Raw genomic sequence first — 17,213 nt, forward strand, 5'->3', positions numbered from 1 at the left:
TGGAGACGCCTCACAGAACGCTCACAGCCAGCCGAGCAAGGAGACGCTCTCTCTCCGGAGCCCTTCGGGGGAGGTGCGGGAAGAGCGGATGCAGGTCCACACACAGTGTCCTTCCGGCCGGCCAGGCTCTCGAGAATGCCCCAAACGTCGAGCAGCGTCTGCGGAGAAGATGGGCAAGCAGTCTTTATGGGTGGCTGCCCTCGGGAGGCCTCGTGCTACTAGGCAGAGTTTCCAGCAGGATTGAGTTGGGGATCCGTGGGTCCCGACAGGACGCTCGTCCGCAAAAGTTCCCTGGGGCTCCATTTCCGGTGCAAGGAGCGTGGCTGGGAGAAGCGCCAAAGTTGCCAAACAGGAGACGCGATCCACAATGCCGTGAGCACCACCACCGGCCACCACCAGCACCGACACGAAGGCCACGGGGAGAAAGGCGAGCCAACTAGTGCCAAAGAAACCTCTCCACCAGCAGTGCACCGGGGCCTAGGTGGAGATTCGTCACGCAGCGTTCATTTCTGGAAACAAAGGTCCTCCCCACACTGAGGAAAGACCCGAGCCTACCCTAGATTGGGATAGCAAGCCAACTGGACTTCCGACTCTGCCCGTCCTGCCTGGCAGTCAGTTGTCCCTTCCAGCTGGGCCCCGGACAAACGCCGCTGGACTCGAGGAGACGCGGCCGGCCTCCAAAGTGCCTGGGGCGGTGGGGAAACTCTCCTCCCCTAGCTGCTTTCTCCACTGCCTCATGATTCCCGTGACCCGGTGGAGGGGGGCCTGAGGACCTTTATCGATCACCTCTTGTGTTTTATTTCTGTTTCTTGGCTGACGGCTGCGAACCCCAAACCCTCCAGCAAAGGGCAGACCGGGAATGTGCGGTTTAACATCTCAGACCTCGAGGAACAACTCTGGTTGCTGACTGCGCCAGTCGGCGTGGCAAGGAACAGAGAACGTTCCGATGGCTCGTTTCCCCCGCATGCTCACCTACAGCGCACCATGCCCTCCACACGTGGAGAGGAAAAAGAATGATGAGCAGTATCTTCCCCCAAGAACACGAACAAGCGTGCCCCGCGCGAGGACGTGGAGCCACCCACAGCCCTCCCTCATCATCACCACCCATCCTCCTCCACCCCATCGTCTCCAATGGACTTACTGCTTGCCCCACCCACCCCCTCTGAAGAAGAGGGAGAAGGAGAAGGAGAAAAAGGAGAAGAATGGCGACTGGAGCGGCGTGGCAGAGGGAGTGGGAAGGTGGCCTTACGCTGGGGGAAATCCGTGCAAAAGCGAGAAAGATACTGGCTGATCTCGCTTCTCTGTGCCATGGGAAGGAGGCAAGAGGACAGCAAGGGTGTGAGCACCTGGACGATAAAGCACAAAGTGGTAGGGTCCTGGGATGGGATGGGGAAGCGGGAGGTGGAGGGGTGCAAGAGGCTAAGGAAGAAAGCGGGGTCAGGGCCGTTCTTTCCTAGTAAGTATCCACGGATCAAGGCTTCAGCTATGTATGGGAAACCCATGGACCGTGAAACCCCCATCGTCCTGGAAGGCGAGCATAATGTCCAGGACGGGGAGAGCAAACAAACACACCTGTCCCACACCGAGAAGGAAAGCAACAGCCATCCTCTTCCAGGAGGGAAACCTTTCTTATACCTTGACTTATAGCGCGTTTTAAGCCCTGGAATTGGAAAGACGACTGTATGAGTCAACTATTGTATATAAAATAGAGGAAAGAGAATAAAAGCAACAAAAAAATAACAAAATGAACACAAAATTAAAAAAAATTAAAAAAGGAAAAGCAAAAAAAAAAAAAAACAAACCCACAAAAACCGCTCGAAACCCCCCCCAAAAAAAAACAAAACAAAGAAAGCAACGACAACAACAACAACAACCACTATCAAAACAAATGGAAGAAGGAAAAGGAAGGGCAAAAGGCAACGGAGACATAAAAAGAGCTGAAGCAAGGAATCCAAAGTTGCAGCAAGCCTATGCCTTTTGGAATGAGCTCGCTTTGGGGCTTGACCAACGGCCCTGAAGGGAGAAAAGCATATGTGCCACTCTCTCGGCATCTTTTGGTGCCAGGACCCTGAACGCTAGGAGAGTGTCCAGTGAGAAAGCATAGAAATTGGAGCGGACCTCACTGGAGAGCAAAGTTGAGGCAAGGGTTTCTTGTTGTCTGGGGAGGGGTTGTCCTCAGGCAGGGGTCTGGGGAGGGGAGACCCTAAAGGGGAGAGGGTAGGGGGGCAGACCTATGTTTGCACAAGTGTGTTAGGACGTGAATGGTGAGCCCACGGCATTCCTCTGCAGCCCGCATTTGTGTGCTGAACTTGGAAGGCCCGCAGTGACTCTCTAGCGGGCAAGGCTGGAAGGCCCAATGGCCCCGAATCATTTGCATCCGGAGCCCTTTGGTCCAGGGGGCCAGGTCGGAAGTGCGTGCGGGGCTTCCGTCAAGGGGAATTCCCGAGAAAAGTGTCGGTGGTTGGATGGCGGGAGTGGGAGTGGGCAGGCCCTCGGCCGCCTCAGCGAATGAGGAGCTTGCACGTGCGGGGGTGGGGCCGTGGGAAAGCCCCCAGAGGACCGAGGGGGCGGGGCCAAGGCCTTTTTGGAGACGACGGTGTGAGGGAAGGAGGCATCGGCGTGCAGCTGCAGGTAGGAGATGGAAACCCTCGTGGGCCTTGTTTGCAGAGCCCCGGGGGCTGCTTCTGAGCACGGGGGAGGTGCGTGTCCGGCTCCCTTCAACGTCTTAGCCGGAGGGCGAGGTTGTCGGGCCAGCGCCGCTGGTGCGGATGCCCTTCGGGGACCCTCTGTCCCTGAGGGGCCGTCGCCGGCAGTCGGCGCCCCCAGCGGGGTGACTTGGCTCCTGGGTCAGCGGGGCTGGCGCCTGGCCAGAAAGTCGCCCTGAGTTGGAGGGGGCCGTGGGGGGTGGGCGCTGGGCTTCAGAATCTGGGGAACACCTGCTACGTGAACGCGGCGCTGCAGTGTCTGAGCCACACGCCGCCCCTGGCCAGCTGGCTGGTGTCCCGGCAGCACGCCACCCTCTGTCCGGCCGGCAGCTCCTGCACGCTCTGTGCCATGCGAGCTCACGTGACCCGAGCCCTCCTTCACGCGGGAGAGGTGATCCGGCCCCGCAAGGACCTGCTGGCGGGCTTCCACAGACACCAGCAGGAAGATGCCCACGAGTTTCTGATGTTCACTCTGAATGGCATGCAGCAAGGGTGCCTGAGTGCATCCCAGCCGTCGGGCCACGCCTCCGAGGACACCAGCGTCGTCCGTCAGATCTTCGGCGGGACGTGGAGGTCTCGGATCCAGTGTCTCCACTGCCTCGGTGTCTCGGACACGTTCGACCCTCATCTGGACGTCAGCCTGGATATCACGGCGGCTCAGAGTGTGGAGCAAGCTCTGAGAGAGCTGGTCAAGCCCGAGAAGCTGGAGGCGGAAAATGCCTATGACTGTGGCGTTTGTCTCCGGAAGGTGCCTGCCACCAAGAGGTTGACTTTGCACAGCACGTCCCAGGTCCTGGTGCTGGTGCTGAAGCGGTTCACACAGCTGAGCGGGGCCAAAAGGGCTCAGGAGGTGCGCTATCCCCAGCGCCTGGACGTGCAGCCCTACACGTCTGAGGGGAAGGCAGGGCCACTGGGCTACGTGCTCTATGCCGTGCTGGTGCACTCCGGGTGGAGCTGTGAGCGAGGACACTACTTTTGTTACGTCCGAGCCGGCAACGGCCAATGGTATAAGATGGACGATGCCAAGGTGACCGCCTGTGACGAGACTGCTGCCCTGAGCCAGAGCGCCTACGTCCTGTTCTACGCCCGGGAGGGTGCGTGGGAAGGGGGCGCTGGGGGAGGGGCAGCGGCCCCCCTCGGGCTGACCCCGCAGACCCCGGGCAGCCTGCAGGAGACGCCAGCGGCAGAGCTCCTGGGTCGCAGGAGTCCCCGGGGGACACAGAGGCCGAAGGGATGAGCTTAGAGCAGTGGAGACGCCTGCAAGAACACAACCGACCGAAGCCGGCCTTGGAGCTGCGCAAGATCCAGGCTGCCCTGCCTGCCGGCGCAGTCGTGATTCACCGGTCCAGACCCGGAGGAGGGAGAAACCGCCCGCCGCCCGCACAGGAGCACCACCGGCTCGACCGGCCCAGCACGGACACCCCGCCTCCGGGGCCGACGGACGTCGGCCACGGCCCTTGTGCCAGCGGGAGGGCCAGAGCGACCAAGGGGAGGAACAAGAAGCCGCGGCCATCTCTGGGGCTGTGGCGGTAGGCCGGCTCTGATGCACATGCGTGCAGACGCCCAGGCACACTCTGCGTGCGGCCCGCCCTGGGCGACGCAGCAAGAGTGCGAGAGGAGCGAGTTCCTCTCTGGCGGTGAGGACGATGCGGCCTCCTGGGAAAAGGCGGGCCTGGAGCGAGCCCGGGGTCTCCAGCGTTCCCTGGGAACGGGTTTGTGCCCGAGCGGCTCAGCTCTCGAGGGCTGGCTCTGCTGGGAAGTCGGCGGAGCGAATGGGGTGCGTGAGCGGGTCTGAGCACGGTGCCAGGGCCTGCCACTTCTGCGAGGGTGGGAGAGTCCTCTCTGGATGGGACTTTGGGTGTGGCTTTGCCTTTCTTCCCCCGTCTCCAGTCCCTGGCCGCACCGCTGGCCTCTGGTGAGTGACGCGGCCTGGAGACGCCTCACAGAACGCTCACAGCCAGCCGAGCAAGGAGACGCTCTCCGGAGCCCTTCGGGGGGGAGGTGCAGGGAAGAGCGGATGCAGGTCCACACACAGTGTCCTTCCGGCCGGCCAGGCTCTCGAGAATGCCCCAAACGTCGAGCAGCGTCTGCGGAGAAGATGGGCAAGCAGTCTTTATGGTGGCTGCCCTCGGGAGGCCTCGTGCTACTAGGCAGAGTTTCCAGCAGGATTGAGTTGGGGATCCGTGGGTCCCCGACAGGACGCTCGTCCGCAAAGTTCCCTGGGGCTCCATTTCCGGTGCAAGGAGCGTGCTGGAGAAGCGCCAAGTGCCAAACAGGAGACGCGATCCACAATGCCGTGAGCACCACCACCGGCACCACCAGCACCGACACGAAGGCCACGGGGAGAAAGGCGAGCCAACTAGTGCCAAAGAAACCTCTCCACCAGCAGTGCACCGGGCCTAGGTGGAGATTCGTCACGCAGCGTTCATTTCTGGAAGCAAAGGTCCTCCCCGCCCTGAGGAAAGACCCGAGCCTACCCTAGATTGGGATAGCAAGCCAACTGGACTTCCGACTCTGCCCGTCCTGCCTGGCAGTCAGTTGTCCCTTCCAGCTGGGCCCCGGACAAACGCCGCTGGACTCGAGGAGACGCGGCCGGCCTCCAAAGTGCCTGGGGCGGTGGGGAAACTCTCCTCCCCTAGCTGCTTTCTCCACTGCCTCATGATTCCCGTGACCCGGTGGAGGGGGGCCTGAGGACCTTTATCGATCACCTCTTGTGTTTTATTTCTGTTTCTTGGCTGACGGCTGCGAACCCCAAACCCTCCAGCAAAGGGCAGACCGGGAATGTGCGGTTTAACATCTCAGACCTCGAGGGACAACTCTGGCTGCTGACTGCGCCAGTCGGCGTGGCAAGGAACAGAGAACGTTCCGATGGCTCGTTTCCCCCGCATGCTCACCTACAGCGCACCATGCCCTCCACACGTGGAGAGGAAAAAGAATGATGAGCAGTATCTTCCCCCAAGAACACGAACAAGCGTGCCCGCGCGAGGACGTGGAGCCACCCACAGCCCTCCCTCATCATCACCACCCATCCTCCTCCGCCCCATCGTCTCCAATGGACTTACTGCTTGCCCCACCCACCCCCTCTGAAGAAGAGGGAGAAGGAGAAGGAGAAAAAGGAGAAGAATGGCGACTGGAGCGGCGTGGCAGAGGGAGTGGGAAGGTGGCCTTACGCTGGGGGAAATCCGTGCAAAAGCGAGAAAGATACTGGCTGATCTCGCTTCTCTGTGCCATGGGAAGGAGGCAAGAGGACAGCAAGGGTGTGAGCACCTGGACGATAAAGCACAAAGTGGTAGGGTCCTGGGATGGGATGGGGAAGCGGGAGGTGGGAGGGGTGCAAGAGGCTAAGGAAGAAAGCGGGGTCAGGGCCGTTCTTTCCTAGTAAGTATCCACGGATCAAGGCTTCAGCTATGTATGGGAAACCCATGGACCGTGAAACCCCCATCGTCCTGGAAGGCGAGCATAATGTCCAGGACGGGAGAGCAAACAAACACACCTGTCCCACACCGAGAAGGAAAGCAACAGTCATCCTCTTCCAGGAGGGAAACCTTTCTTATACCTTGACTTATAGCGCGTTTTAAGCCCTGGAATTGGAAAGACGACTGTATGAGTCAACTATTGTATATAAAATAGAGAAAGAGAATAAAAGCAACAAAAAAATAACAAAATGAACACAAAATTAAAAAAAAATTAAAAAAGGAAAAGCAAAAAAAAAAAAACAAACCCCACAAAAAACCGCTCGAAACCCCCCCCCAAAAAAAAACAAAACAAAGAAAGCAACGACAACAACAACAACAACCACTATCAAAACAAATGGAAGAAGGAAAAGGAAGGGCAAAAGGCAACGGAGACATAAAAAGAGCTGAAGCAAGGAATCCAAAGTTGCAGCAAGCCTATGCCTTTTGGAATGAGCTCGCTTTGGGGCTTGACCAACGGCCCTGAAGGGAGAAAAGCATATGTGCCACTCTCTCGGCATCTTTTGGTGCCAGGACCCTGAACGCTAGGAGAGTGTCCAGTGAGAAAGCATAGAAATTGGAGCGGACCTCACTGGAGAGCAAAGTTGAGGCAAGGGTTTCTTGTTGTCTGGGGAGGGGTTGTCCTCAGGCAGGGGTCTGGGGAGGGGAGACCCCTAAAGGGGAGAGGGTAGGGGGGCAGACCTATGTTTGCACAAGTGTGTTAGGACGTGAATGGTGAGCCCACGGCATTCCTCTGCAGCCCGCATTTGTGTGCTGAACTTGGAAGGCCCGCAGTGACTCTCTAGCGGGCAAGGCTGGAAGGCCCAATGGCCCCGAATCATTTGCATCCGGAGCCCTTTGGTCCAGGGGGCCAGGTCGGAAGTGCGTGCGGGGCTTCGTCAAGGGGAATTCCCCGAGAAAAGTGTCGGTGGTTGGATGGCGGGAGTGGGAGTGGGCAGGCCCTCGGCCGCCTCAGCGAATGAGGAGCTTGCACGTGCGGGGGTGGGGCCGTGGGAAAGCCCCCAAAGGACCGAGGGGGCGGGGCCAAGGCCCTTTTTGGAGACGACGGTGTGAGGGAAGGAGGCATCGGCGTGCAGCTGCAGGTAGGAGATGGAAACCCTCGTGGGCCTTGTTTGCAGAGCCCGGGGGCTGCTTCTGAGCACGGGGGAGGTGCGTGTCCGGCTCCCTTCAACGTCTTAGCCGGAGGGCGAGGTTGTCGGGCCAGCGCCGCTGGTGCGGATGCCCTTCGGGGACCCTCTGTCCCTGAGGGGCCGTCGCCGGCAGTCGGGCGCCCCCAGCGGGGTGACTTGGCTCCTGGGTCAGCGGGGCTGGCGCCTGGCCAGAAAGTCGCCCTGAGTTGGAGGGGGCCGTGGGGGGTGGGCGCTGGGCTTCAGAATCTGGGGAACACCTGCTACGTGAACGCGGCGCTGCAGTGTCTGAGCCACACGCCGCCCCTGGCCAGCTGGCTGGTGTCCCGGCAGCACGCCACCCTCTGTCCGGCCGGCAGCTCCTGCACGCTCTGTGCCATGCGAGCTCACGTGACCCGAGCCCTCCTTCACGCGGGAGAGGTGATCCGGCCCCGCAAGGACCTGCTGGCGGGCTTCCACAGACACCAGCAGGAAGATGCCCACGAGTTTCTGATGTTCACTCTGAATGGCATGCAGCAAGGGTGCCTGAGTGCATCCCAGCCGTCGGGCCACGCCTCCGAGGACACCAGCGTCGTCCGTCAGATCTTCGGCGGGACGTGGAGGTCTCGGATCCAGTGTCTCCACTGCCTCGGTGTCTCGGACACGTTCGACCCTCATCTGGACGTCAGCCTGGATATCACGGCGGCTCAGAGTGTGGAGCAAGCTCTGAGAGAGCTGGTCAAGCCCGAGAAGCTGGAGGCGGAAAATGCCTATGACTGTGGCGTTTGTCTCCGGAAGGTGCCTGCCACCAAGAGGTTGACTTTGCACAGCACGTCCCAGGTCCTGGTGCTGGTGCTGAAGCGGTTCACACAGCTGAGCGGGGCCAAAAGGGCTCAGGAGGTGCGCTATCCCCAGCGCCTGGACGTGCAGCCCTACACGTCTGAGGGGAAGGCAGGGCCACTGGGCTACGTGCTCTATGCCGTGCTGGTGCACTCCGGGTGGAGCTGTGAGCGAGGACACTACTTTTGTTACGTCCGAGCCGGCAACGGCCAATGGTATAAGATGGACGATGCCAAGGTGACCGCCTGTGACGAGACTGCTGCCCTGAGCCAGAGCGCCTACGTCCTGTTCTACGCCCGGGAGGGTGCGTGGGAAGGGGGCGCTGGGGGAGGGGCAGCGGCCCCCCTCGGGGCTGACCCCGCAGACCCCGGGCAGCCTGCAGGAGACGCCAGCGGCAGAGCTCCTGGGTCGCAGGAGTCCCCGGGGGACACAGAGGCCGAAGGGATGAGCTTAGAGCAGTGGAGACGCCTGCAAGAACACAACCGACCGAAGCCGGCCTTGGAGCTGCGCAAGATCCAGGCTGCCCTGCCTGCCGGCGCAGTCGTGATTCACCGGTCCAGACCCGGAGGAGGGAGAAACCGCCCGCGCCGCCCGCACAGGAGCACCACCGGCTCGACCGGCCCAGCACGGACACCCCGCCTCCGGGGCCGACGGACGTCGGCCACGGCCCTTGTGCCAGCGGGAGGGCCAGAGCGACCAAGGGGAGGAACAAGAAGCCGCGGCCATCTCTGGGGCTGTGGCGGTAGGCCGGCTCTGATGCACATGCGTGCAGACGCCCAGGCACACTCTGCGTGCGGCCCGCCCTGGGACGCAGCAAGAGTGCCGACGAGGAGCGAGTTCCTCTCTGGCGGTGAGGACGATGCGGCCTCCTGGGAAAAGGCGGGGCCTGGAGCGAGCCCGGGGTCTCCGCGTTCCCTGGGAACGGGTTTGTGCCCGAGCGGCTCAGCTCTCGAGGGCTGGCTCTGCTGGGAAGTCGGCGGAGCCGAATGGGGTGCGTGAGCGGGTCTGAGCACGGTGCCAGGGCCTGCCACTTCTGCGAGGGTGGGAGAGTCCTCTCTGGATGGGACTTTGGGTGTGGCTTTGCCTTTCTTCCCCCGTCTCCAGTCCCTGGCCGCACCGCTGGCCTCTGGTGAGTGACGCGGCCTGGAGACGCCTCACAGAACGCTCACAGCCAGCCGAGCAAGGAGACGCTCTCCGGAGCCCTTCGGGGGGGAGGTGCAGGGAAGAGCGGATGCAGGTCCACACACAGTGTCCTTCCGGCCGGCCAGGCTCTCGAGAATGCCCCAAACGTCGAGCAGCGTCTGCGGAGAAGATGGGCAAGCAGTCTTTATGGGTGGCTGCCCTCGGGAGGCCTCGTGCTACTAGGCAGAGTTTCCAGCAGGATTGAGTTGGGGATCCGTGGGTCCCCGACAGGACGCTCGTCCGCAAAGTTCCCTGGGGCTCCATTTCCGGTGCAAGGAGCGTGCTGGAGAAGCGCCAAGTGCCAAACAGGAGACGCGATCCACGATGCCGTGAGCACCACCACCGGCACCACCAGCACCGACACGAAGGCCACGGGGAGAAAGGCGAGCCAACTAGTGCCAAAGAAACCTCTCCACCAGCAGTGCACCGGGGCCTAGGTGGAGATTCGTCACGCAGCGTTCATTTCTGGAAGCAAAGGTCCTCCCCGCCCTGAGGAAAGACCCGAGCCTACCCTAGATTGGGATAGCAAGCCAACTGGACTTCCGACTCTGCCCGTCCTGCCTGGCAGTCAGTTGTCCCTTCCAGCTGGGCCCCGGACAAACGCCGCTGGACTCGAGAGACGCGGCCGGCCTCCAAAGTGCCTGGGGCGGTGGGGAAACTCTCCTCCCCTAGCTGCTTTCTCCACTGCCTCATGATTCCCGTGACCCGGTGGAGGGGGGCCTGAGGACCTTTATCGATCACCTCTTGTGTTTTATTTCTGTTTCTTGGCTGACGGCTGCGAACCCCAAACCCTCCAGCAAAGGGCAGACCGGGAATGTGCGGTTTAACATCTCAGACCTCGAGGGACAACTCTGGCTGCTGACTGCGCCAGTCGGCGTGGCAAGGAACAGAGAACGTTCCGATGGCTCGTTTCCCCCGCATGCTCACCTACAGCGCACCATGCCCTCCACACGTGGAGAGGAAAAAGAATGATGAGCAGTATCTTCCCCCAAGAACACGAACAAGCGTGCCCCGCGCGAGGACGTGGAGCCACCCACAGCCCTCCCTCATCATCACCACCCATCCTCCTCCGCCCCATCGTCTCCAATGGACTTACTGCTTGCCCCACCCACCCCCTCTGAAGAAGAGGGAGAAGGAGAAGGAGAAAAAGGAGAAGAATGGCGACTGGAGCGGCGTGGCAGAGGGAGTGGGAAGGTGGCCTTACGCTGGGGGAAATCCGTGCAAAAGCGAGAAAGATACTGGCTGATCTCGCTTCTCTGTGCCATGGGAAGGAGGCAAGAGGACAGCAAGGGTGTGAGCACCTGGACGATAAAGCACAAAGCGGTAGGGTCCTGGGATGGGATGGGGAAGCGGGAGGTGGGAGGGGTACAAGAGGCTAAGGAAGAAAGCGGGGTCAGGGCCGTTCTTTCCTAGTAAGGATCCACGGAATCAACGCTTCAGCTATGTATGGGAAACACGTGGACCATGAAGTCCGCATCGTCCTGGAAGGCAAGCATAATGTCCAGGACGCGAGAGCAAACAAACACACCTGTCCCACACCGAGAAGGAAAGCAACGGTCATCCTCCTCCAGGAGGGAAACCTTTTGTATTCCTTGAGTTATAGCGCATTTTGAGCCCTGGAATTGGAAAGACGGCTGTATGAGTCCACTAGTGTATATAAAATAGAGAAAGAGAATAAAAGCAACAAAAAAGAAATACAAAATGAGCACAAAATAAAAAAATAATAAAAATAAATGGAAAACCGAAAAAAAAACAATCCTCCAAAAACCCCCCAAAAAAACCAAAGAAAGCAACGACAACAACAACAACAACAATCAGAACAAATGGAAGAAGGAAAAGGAAGGAAAATAGGCAACAGAGACACAAAAGGAGCTGAAACAATGAAGCAGATTACTGAGAGCGATGTAATCAGCTGGACGTCTACCCACAGGAGGTTTGTTCCAAAGAACAAAATGCACAATGTAATCTGAACTAAATTCACAGTAATTTGTAATGAGAACAAAATTCAAAATGTTTCTAATGTATAGCCCTCAGCATATGCTCTAAGAACAAACAAATAAACAAAAAACCCTACCATATTTCTACAGTGGAGGTGGGCAAACTTCTATAAAGATCCAGAGAATAAATATTTTAGCTTTGCCATAGAACATCTGTTGTATCCACTCAGCTCAGTCATTGTATCCAAGATGCACCACAGATAAGAAGTACATGAAGAGCCTGTTTCAAGAAAACACTACTTATAGACAATGAAATCTGGATGAATAGGAGTATAATGAATAGAATTTTCATGCTGCAAATATTATCTTTAAGAATTATTTTCAAACATTTCTGTTCAGTTCAGTTGCTCAGTCGTGTCCGACTCTTTGTGACCCTATGAATTGCAGCACGCCAGGCCTCCCTGTCCATCACCATCTCCAAGAGTTCACTCAGACTCATGTCCATCGAGTCCGTGATGCCATCCAGCCATCTCATCCTCGGTCGTCCCTTTCTCCTCCTGCCCCCAATCCCTCCCAGCATCAGAGTCTTTTCCAGTGAGTCAGCTCTTCGCATGAGGAGGCCAAAGTATTGGAGTTTCAGCTTCAGCATCAGTCCTTCCAAAGAAATCCCAGGACTGATCTCCTTTAGGATGGACTGGTTGGATCTCCTTGCAGTCCAAGGGACCCTCAAAAGTCTTCTCCAACACCACAGTTCAAAAGCATCAATTCTTCGGCGCTCAGCCTTCTTCACAGTCCAACTCTCACATCCATACATGACCACTGGAAAAACCATAACCTTGACTAGACGGGCATTAGTCTGCAAAGTAATGTCTCTGCTTTTGAATATGCTATCTAGGTTGGTTATAACTTTTCTTCCAAGGAGTTAGCGTCTTTTAATTTCATGGCTACAGTCACCATCTGCAGTGATTTTGGACCCCCCAAAATAAAGTCTGACACTGTTTCCACTGTCTCCCCATCTATTTCCCATGAAGTGATGGGACCAGATGCCATGATCTTCATTATCTGAATGTTGAGCTTTAAGCCAACTTTTTCACTGTCCTCTTTCACTTTCATTAAGAGGCTTTTTAGTTCCTCTTCACTTTCTGCCATAACGGTGGTGTCATCTGCATATCTGAGGTGATTTATATTTCTCCCGGCAATCTTGATTCCAGCTTGTGTTTCTTCCAGTCCAGCGTTTCTCATGATGTACTCTGCATATAATTTAGATAAGCAGGGTGACAATATACAGCCTTGACGTACACCTTTTCCTATTTGGAACCAGTCTGTTGTTTCATGTCCAGTTCTAACTGTTGCTTCCTGACCTGCATACAGATTTCTCAAGAGGCAGGTCAGGTGGTCTGGTATTCCCATCTCTTTCAGAATTTTCCACAGTTTCTTGTGATCCACACAGTCAAAGGCTTTGGCATAGTCAATAAAGCAGAAATAGATGTTTTTCTGGAACTCTCTTGCTTTTTCGATGATCCAGCGGATGTTGGCAATTTGATCTCTGGTTCCTCTGCCTTTTCTAAAACCAGCTTGAACATCTGGAAGTTCACGGTTCACGTATTGCTGAAGCCTGGCTTGGAGAATTTTGAGCATGACTTTACTAACATGTGAGATGAGTGCAACTGTGTGGTAGTTTGAGCATTCTTTGGCATTGCATTTCTTTGGGATTGCAATGAAAACTGACCTTTTCCAGTCCTGTGGCCACCACTGAGTTTTCCAAATTTGTTGGCATATTGAGTGCAGCACTTTCACAGCATCATCTTTCAGGATTTGAAATAGCTCAACTGGAATTCCATCACCTCCACTAGCTTTGTTCGTAGTGATGCTTTCTAAGGCCCACTAGACTTCACAATCCAGGATGTCTGGCTCTAGATGAGGGATCACACCATCATGATTATCTGGGTCGTGAAGATCTTTTTTGTACAGTTTTTCCGTGTATTCTTGCCATCTCTTCTTAATATCTCATGCTTCTGTTAGGTCCATACCATTTCTGTCCTTTATTGAGCCCATCTTTGCATGAAATGTTCCCTTGGTATCTCTAATTTTCTTGAAGAGATCTCTAGTCTTCGCCATTCTGCTGTTTTCCTCGATTTCTTTGCATTGATCACTGAAGAAGTCTTTCTTATCTCTTCTTGCTATTCTTTGGAACTCTGCGTTCAGATGCCTATATCTTATCTTTTTTCCTTTGCTTTTTGCCTCCCTTCTTTTCACAGCTATTTGTAAGGCCTCCCCAGACAGCCATTTTGCTTTTTTGTGTGTGTTTTCCACGGGGATGGTCTTGATCCCTGTCTCCTGTACAATGTCACGAACCTCATTCCATAGTTCATCAGGCATTCTATCTATCAGATCTAGGCCCTTAAATCTATTTCTCACTTCCACTGTATAATTATAAGGGATTTGATTTAGGTCATACCTGAATGGTCTAGTGGTTTTCCCTACTTTCTTCAATTTGAGTCTGAATTTGGTAATAAGGAGTTCATGATGTGAGCCACAGTCAGCTCCTGGTCTTGCTTTTGTTGACTGTATAGAGCTTCTTCATCTTTGGCTGCAAAGAATATAATCAATCTGATTTCGGTGTTGACCATCTGGTGATGTCCATGTGTAGAGTCTTCTCTTGTGTTGTTGGAAGAGGGTGTTTGCTATGACCAGTGTGTTCTCTTGGCAAAACTCTACTAGTCTTTGCCCTGCTTCATTCCACATTCCAAGGCCAAATTTGCCTGTTACTCCAGGTGTTTCTTGACTTCCTCCTTTTACATTCCAGTCCCCTATAATGAAAAGGACATCCTTTTTGGATGTTAGTTCTAAAAGATCTTGTAGGACTTCATAAAACCATTCAACTTCAGCTTCTTCAGCATTACTGGTTGGGGCATAGACTTGGATAACTGTGTTATTGAATTGTTTGCCTTGGAGATGAACAGAGATCATTCTGTCGTTTTTGAGATTGCATCCAAGTACTGCATTTTGGACTCTTTTGTTGACCATGATGGCTACTCCATTTCTCCTGAGGGATTCCTGCCCGCAGTAGTAGATATAATGGTCATCTGAGTTAAATTCACCCATTCCAGTTCATTTTAGTTCGCTGATTCCTGGAATGTGCACGTTCACCCTTGCCATCCCTTGTTTGACCACTTCCAATTTGCCTTGATTCATGGACCTGACATTCCAGGTTCCTATGCAATATTGCTCTTTACAGCATCGGATCTTGCTTCTATCACCAGTCACATGCACAACTGGGTATTGTTTTTGTTTTGGCTCCATCCCTTCATTCTTTCAACCATTTAAAGATACAAAAACCATTTTTAGCTTTCAGGCCCTACCAGCACAATCTGGGAGTGGAATTTGGTCCATGGGATGTAAGATGCAATGGCCTATTCTATCCATTTATAGTGGACTCTCCCACCCATAGAGACCACCATTCCAAAACAGAGTGATTGAGCTATGTGCTGTAACTATGAAACCTATATTCAGAAAACAAAACCCAAATTACCAAAAGCTGCCTGAGGTGTGAGAGGTTCAAGTCCTCCCCCCGCCCCAGGATACTCCGCCCCCCCCACCCCGCCTCCCACTCTTGCGTGGCTGCCTTGTTACTGCCAAAATCTCACCTTTCTCTGTCCAACAATGCTCAATTAAAAAATACAGAGACGGAGCTTTGGTAGAAGTAGATGGCTTTACTCCTCAGCTGGCCAAGGGAGCACACAGCAGGCTAGCCCCCAGGAACGGGCCCTGTTCCCTCCTCCTGGGGGACCTGAGAGACTGTGTACAGCCTGGGTCTCCTGGGTCTGCCAGCCTGCCACCTTCCTCCCGAATGCAAAGGGCTCTAAGGGGTGACTTGCTACAAGAGGGTACAGGGAGAGCACAAACGTGGTGCAGGATGGAAAGTACGCAGGATCAGGGACTCCTGGTTACAGACACACAGGTTAGAATCACCTCAAGTAAAACTAGGAGTGATTATCTCTTTGGCGACCGGCCACGTTTCTCCTCTAGTCTTCGCTGTTTACTTTCCTTGCTCTCAGGACAGGAAACACTGCATTTCTGTTTTTGCGGCAACAAGCTCATCTGTGCGTCCCCAGCCTCCAGCAGGGAGGGAAGCTGTCCTGTCCGGTACCCCCTTTCCTGCTGCGCGCTGGCGCCCATCGAGTTTTGAGCAGCAGTTACTTGCTGGGCACAGTTCCTCACCCATCAAGCCGTCAGTACCTACTGAGGCTCCCAGCGGGACAGAAGCCGCCTTTCCAGCCCCAGCCCTGGAGCTGGAGTCCAGCCCTGAGGGTCTGACTCTCTGACGGCTGAGGAGCAGCCGAGGCGGGCACTGCTCTGTGCTCCGCGCACCCACAGTGGGTCGGGCTCAGACCTGCCCTTCAGGCGCACCGCCAACAGCGTGGGTGACGGTGGCGTTTCAAATCACCAACCGTCTAATTTTGGCTGGGGAAAAAACGCCTTCTACAAAACCTTTATAAAGAACCTTTCTTCCACCCAGAGTGGGAAATTTGGGTTCTTTCACACCAGAGACATGGATCAAAGAAGCGGCGCGCGTGCAGTTGACCCCAAGTCGTAGTTTTGGGGCCGCCGCTGCGCTCGGCGGGCAGACGGCGAAGCCGCCTCGCTTGGTGTCCCCCGGTCCTCGGGCTGCAGCTGGGGCGGGACGGCGGAGCCAGTAGCCAAGGCGGCCCCAGTGTCCGCGTCCGACGGCGCCTCCAGCGGCCGCATCTCCCTGGCTGGGGCTGCCGCTCGGCCGGCCGCTCCGGAAAGCCGCGCCCGCGGGGCAGGCGACGCGCACGGAGGGCCCAGGGCCGGGCGGGACCTGGGGTCCCGTCCCCGAAGGAGCTCCGGGCCCCTGGCCGCCGCTGGAACCCGGGAGTCTGGTGCGCCCCGAGAAGCCGGGAGGCGGCGAGGAGAGAGCGGGGCGGTCTCCGTGCCCCGGAGACGGTTCCGATCCCCCACGGACGGGAGATGCGGAGGACCCGGGGATCCCGCCGGCGACACAGCGGATCCTTCGCCGGGCTAAGGGCTTCCAACCGGCCGGGCTCGGCCCCGCGGGGGAGAAACTGCACCCGCTCCCCGCACGCGGCCACCGACGAGGCCTCGCGTCCCCGCCCGCTCGCCTCCCCGGGCCCGACCGCGGGTCTCCGGCCGCTTCGGGAACCGGGAGCGGAGGACCTGGAGAAGAGGCGCGCGGCACACCCGAGCTCGGTCGCGAGACCCAGGGCTCAGACGTGCGGCGCCCGGGCCCCTCTCCAGCAGAGGACCGGATCGGGAAGCTCCGGGGCTGGGGATCGCCGACGGCCGGGGAGGAAGGAGTCTCCCGGGGCTCCGGGCTCAGCAGCGCTGCTGCTTCTCAAGTGCTTCTTGATGTCAGCGGGCCGAGCCGCCCTCTGCAGTCCTGCCACGCTGCTGTTAATACGCTGCGCTTCTGTGTTGAATGGACGCTGTAGACCAGGACATCACGGGGTGACTAGGAGTTAAAGAGGGTGGGGCCCTTGCACAAATCGGTGGTGAGAGGACTCAGCGTCTCAGGGACCCCCACACCCGCAGCCGCATCCTGCCCACCCAGCTCCCACCCTGACGTCCGGGGCTCCTCCTGCCTGACTCTGCAGAGGCCTAGCTGTCCCTTGGATTCCAAGCCTGTGTTCACCGGGACCTCTCCCGCCTCAGCCCTGTCTGTGCAGACCGCACCCACCCTCCCCGACGTCATGCTTCAGGAAATGACGGCGACAGGTGTCACCCAAATGCAACCTGATCCTCGTTTCTCGCTGGTGAAAAATTAGGAAAGCATTCTTCTAGGCCTGTTTATTGTGACCCACATTATGACCCAACTGTTGTGTTATCTGTATGTCATATTTTAGTAGGTGATGATACTCTGAGCTGTTGTGAAGGTACTTTGCAATTGTTTAGAGTAATTTTCTCCCAAGTTGTGCAGAGAGAGTAGTG

The 17,213-nt window shown here is 56.7% G+C and overlaps 2 protein-coding genes across 2 annotated transcripts; both read left to right on the forward strand.

Annotated features, from left to right (window-relative positions):
- Positions 1-2,356: 2,356 nt before the first annotated feature.
- Positions 2,357-4,287, forward strand: LOC108635376 (ubiquitin carboxyl-terminal hydrolase 17-like protein 6). The gene is made up of 3 exons (XM_018045542.1): positions 2,357-2,411; positions 2,798-3,799; positions 3,859-4,287. Exons 1-3 carry the CDS (start codon positions 2,357-2,359, stop codon positions 4,236-4,238), a joined length of 1,437 nt encoding a protein of 478 aa, XP_017901031.1. The 3' UTR covers positions 4,239-4,287.
- Positions 4,288-6,984: 2,697 nt separating this feature from the next.
- LOC108635377 (ubiquitin carboxyl-terminal hydrolase 17-like protein 13) lies at positions 6,985-16,717 on the forward strand. The gene is made up of 3 exons (XM_018045543.1): positions 6,985-7,039; positions 7,145-8,974; positions 15,984-16,717. The coding sequence occupies exons 1-3, from the start codon at positions 6,985-6,987 to the stop codon at positions 16,715-16,717; spliced, it is 2,619 nt and encodes an 872-aa protein (XP_017901032.1).
- Positions 16,718-17,213: the final 496 nt, after the last annotated feature.

Source organism: Capra hircus, unplaced genomic scaffold (assembly GCF_001704415.2).
Source record: "Capra hircus breed San Clemente unplaced genomic scaffold, ASM170441v1, whole genome shotgun sequence".
Classification (NCBI taxonomy): domain Eukaryota; kingdom Metazoa; phylum Chordata; class Mammalia; order Artiodactyla; family Bovidae; genus Capra; species Capra hircus.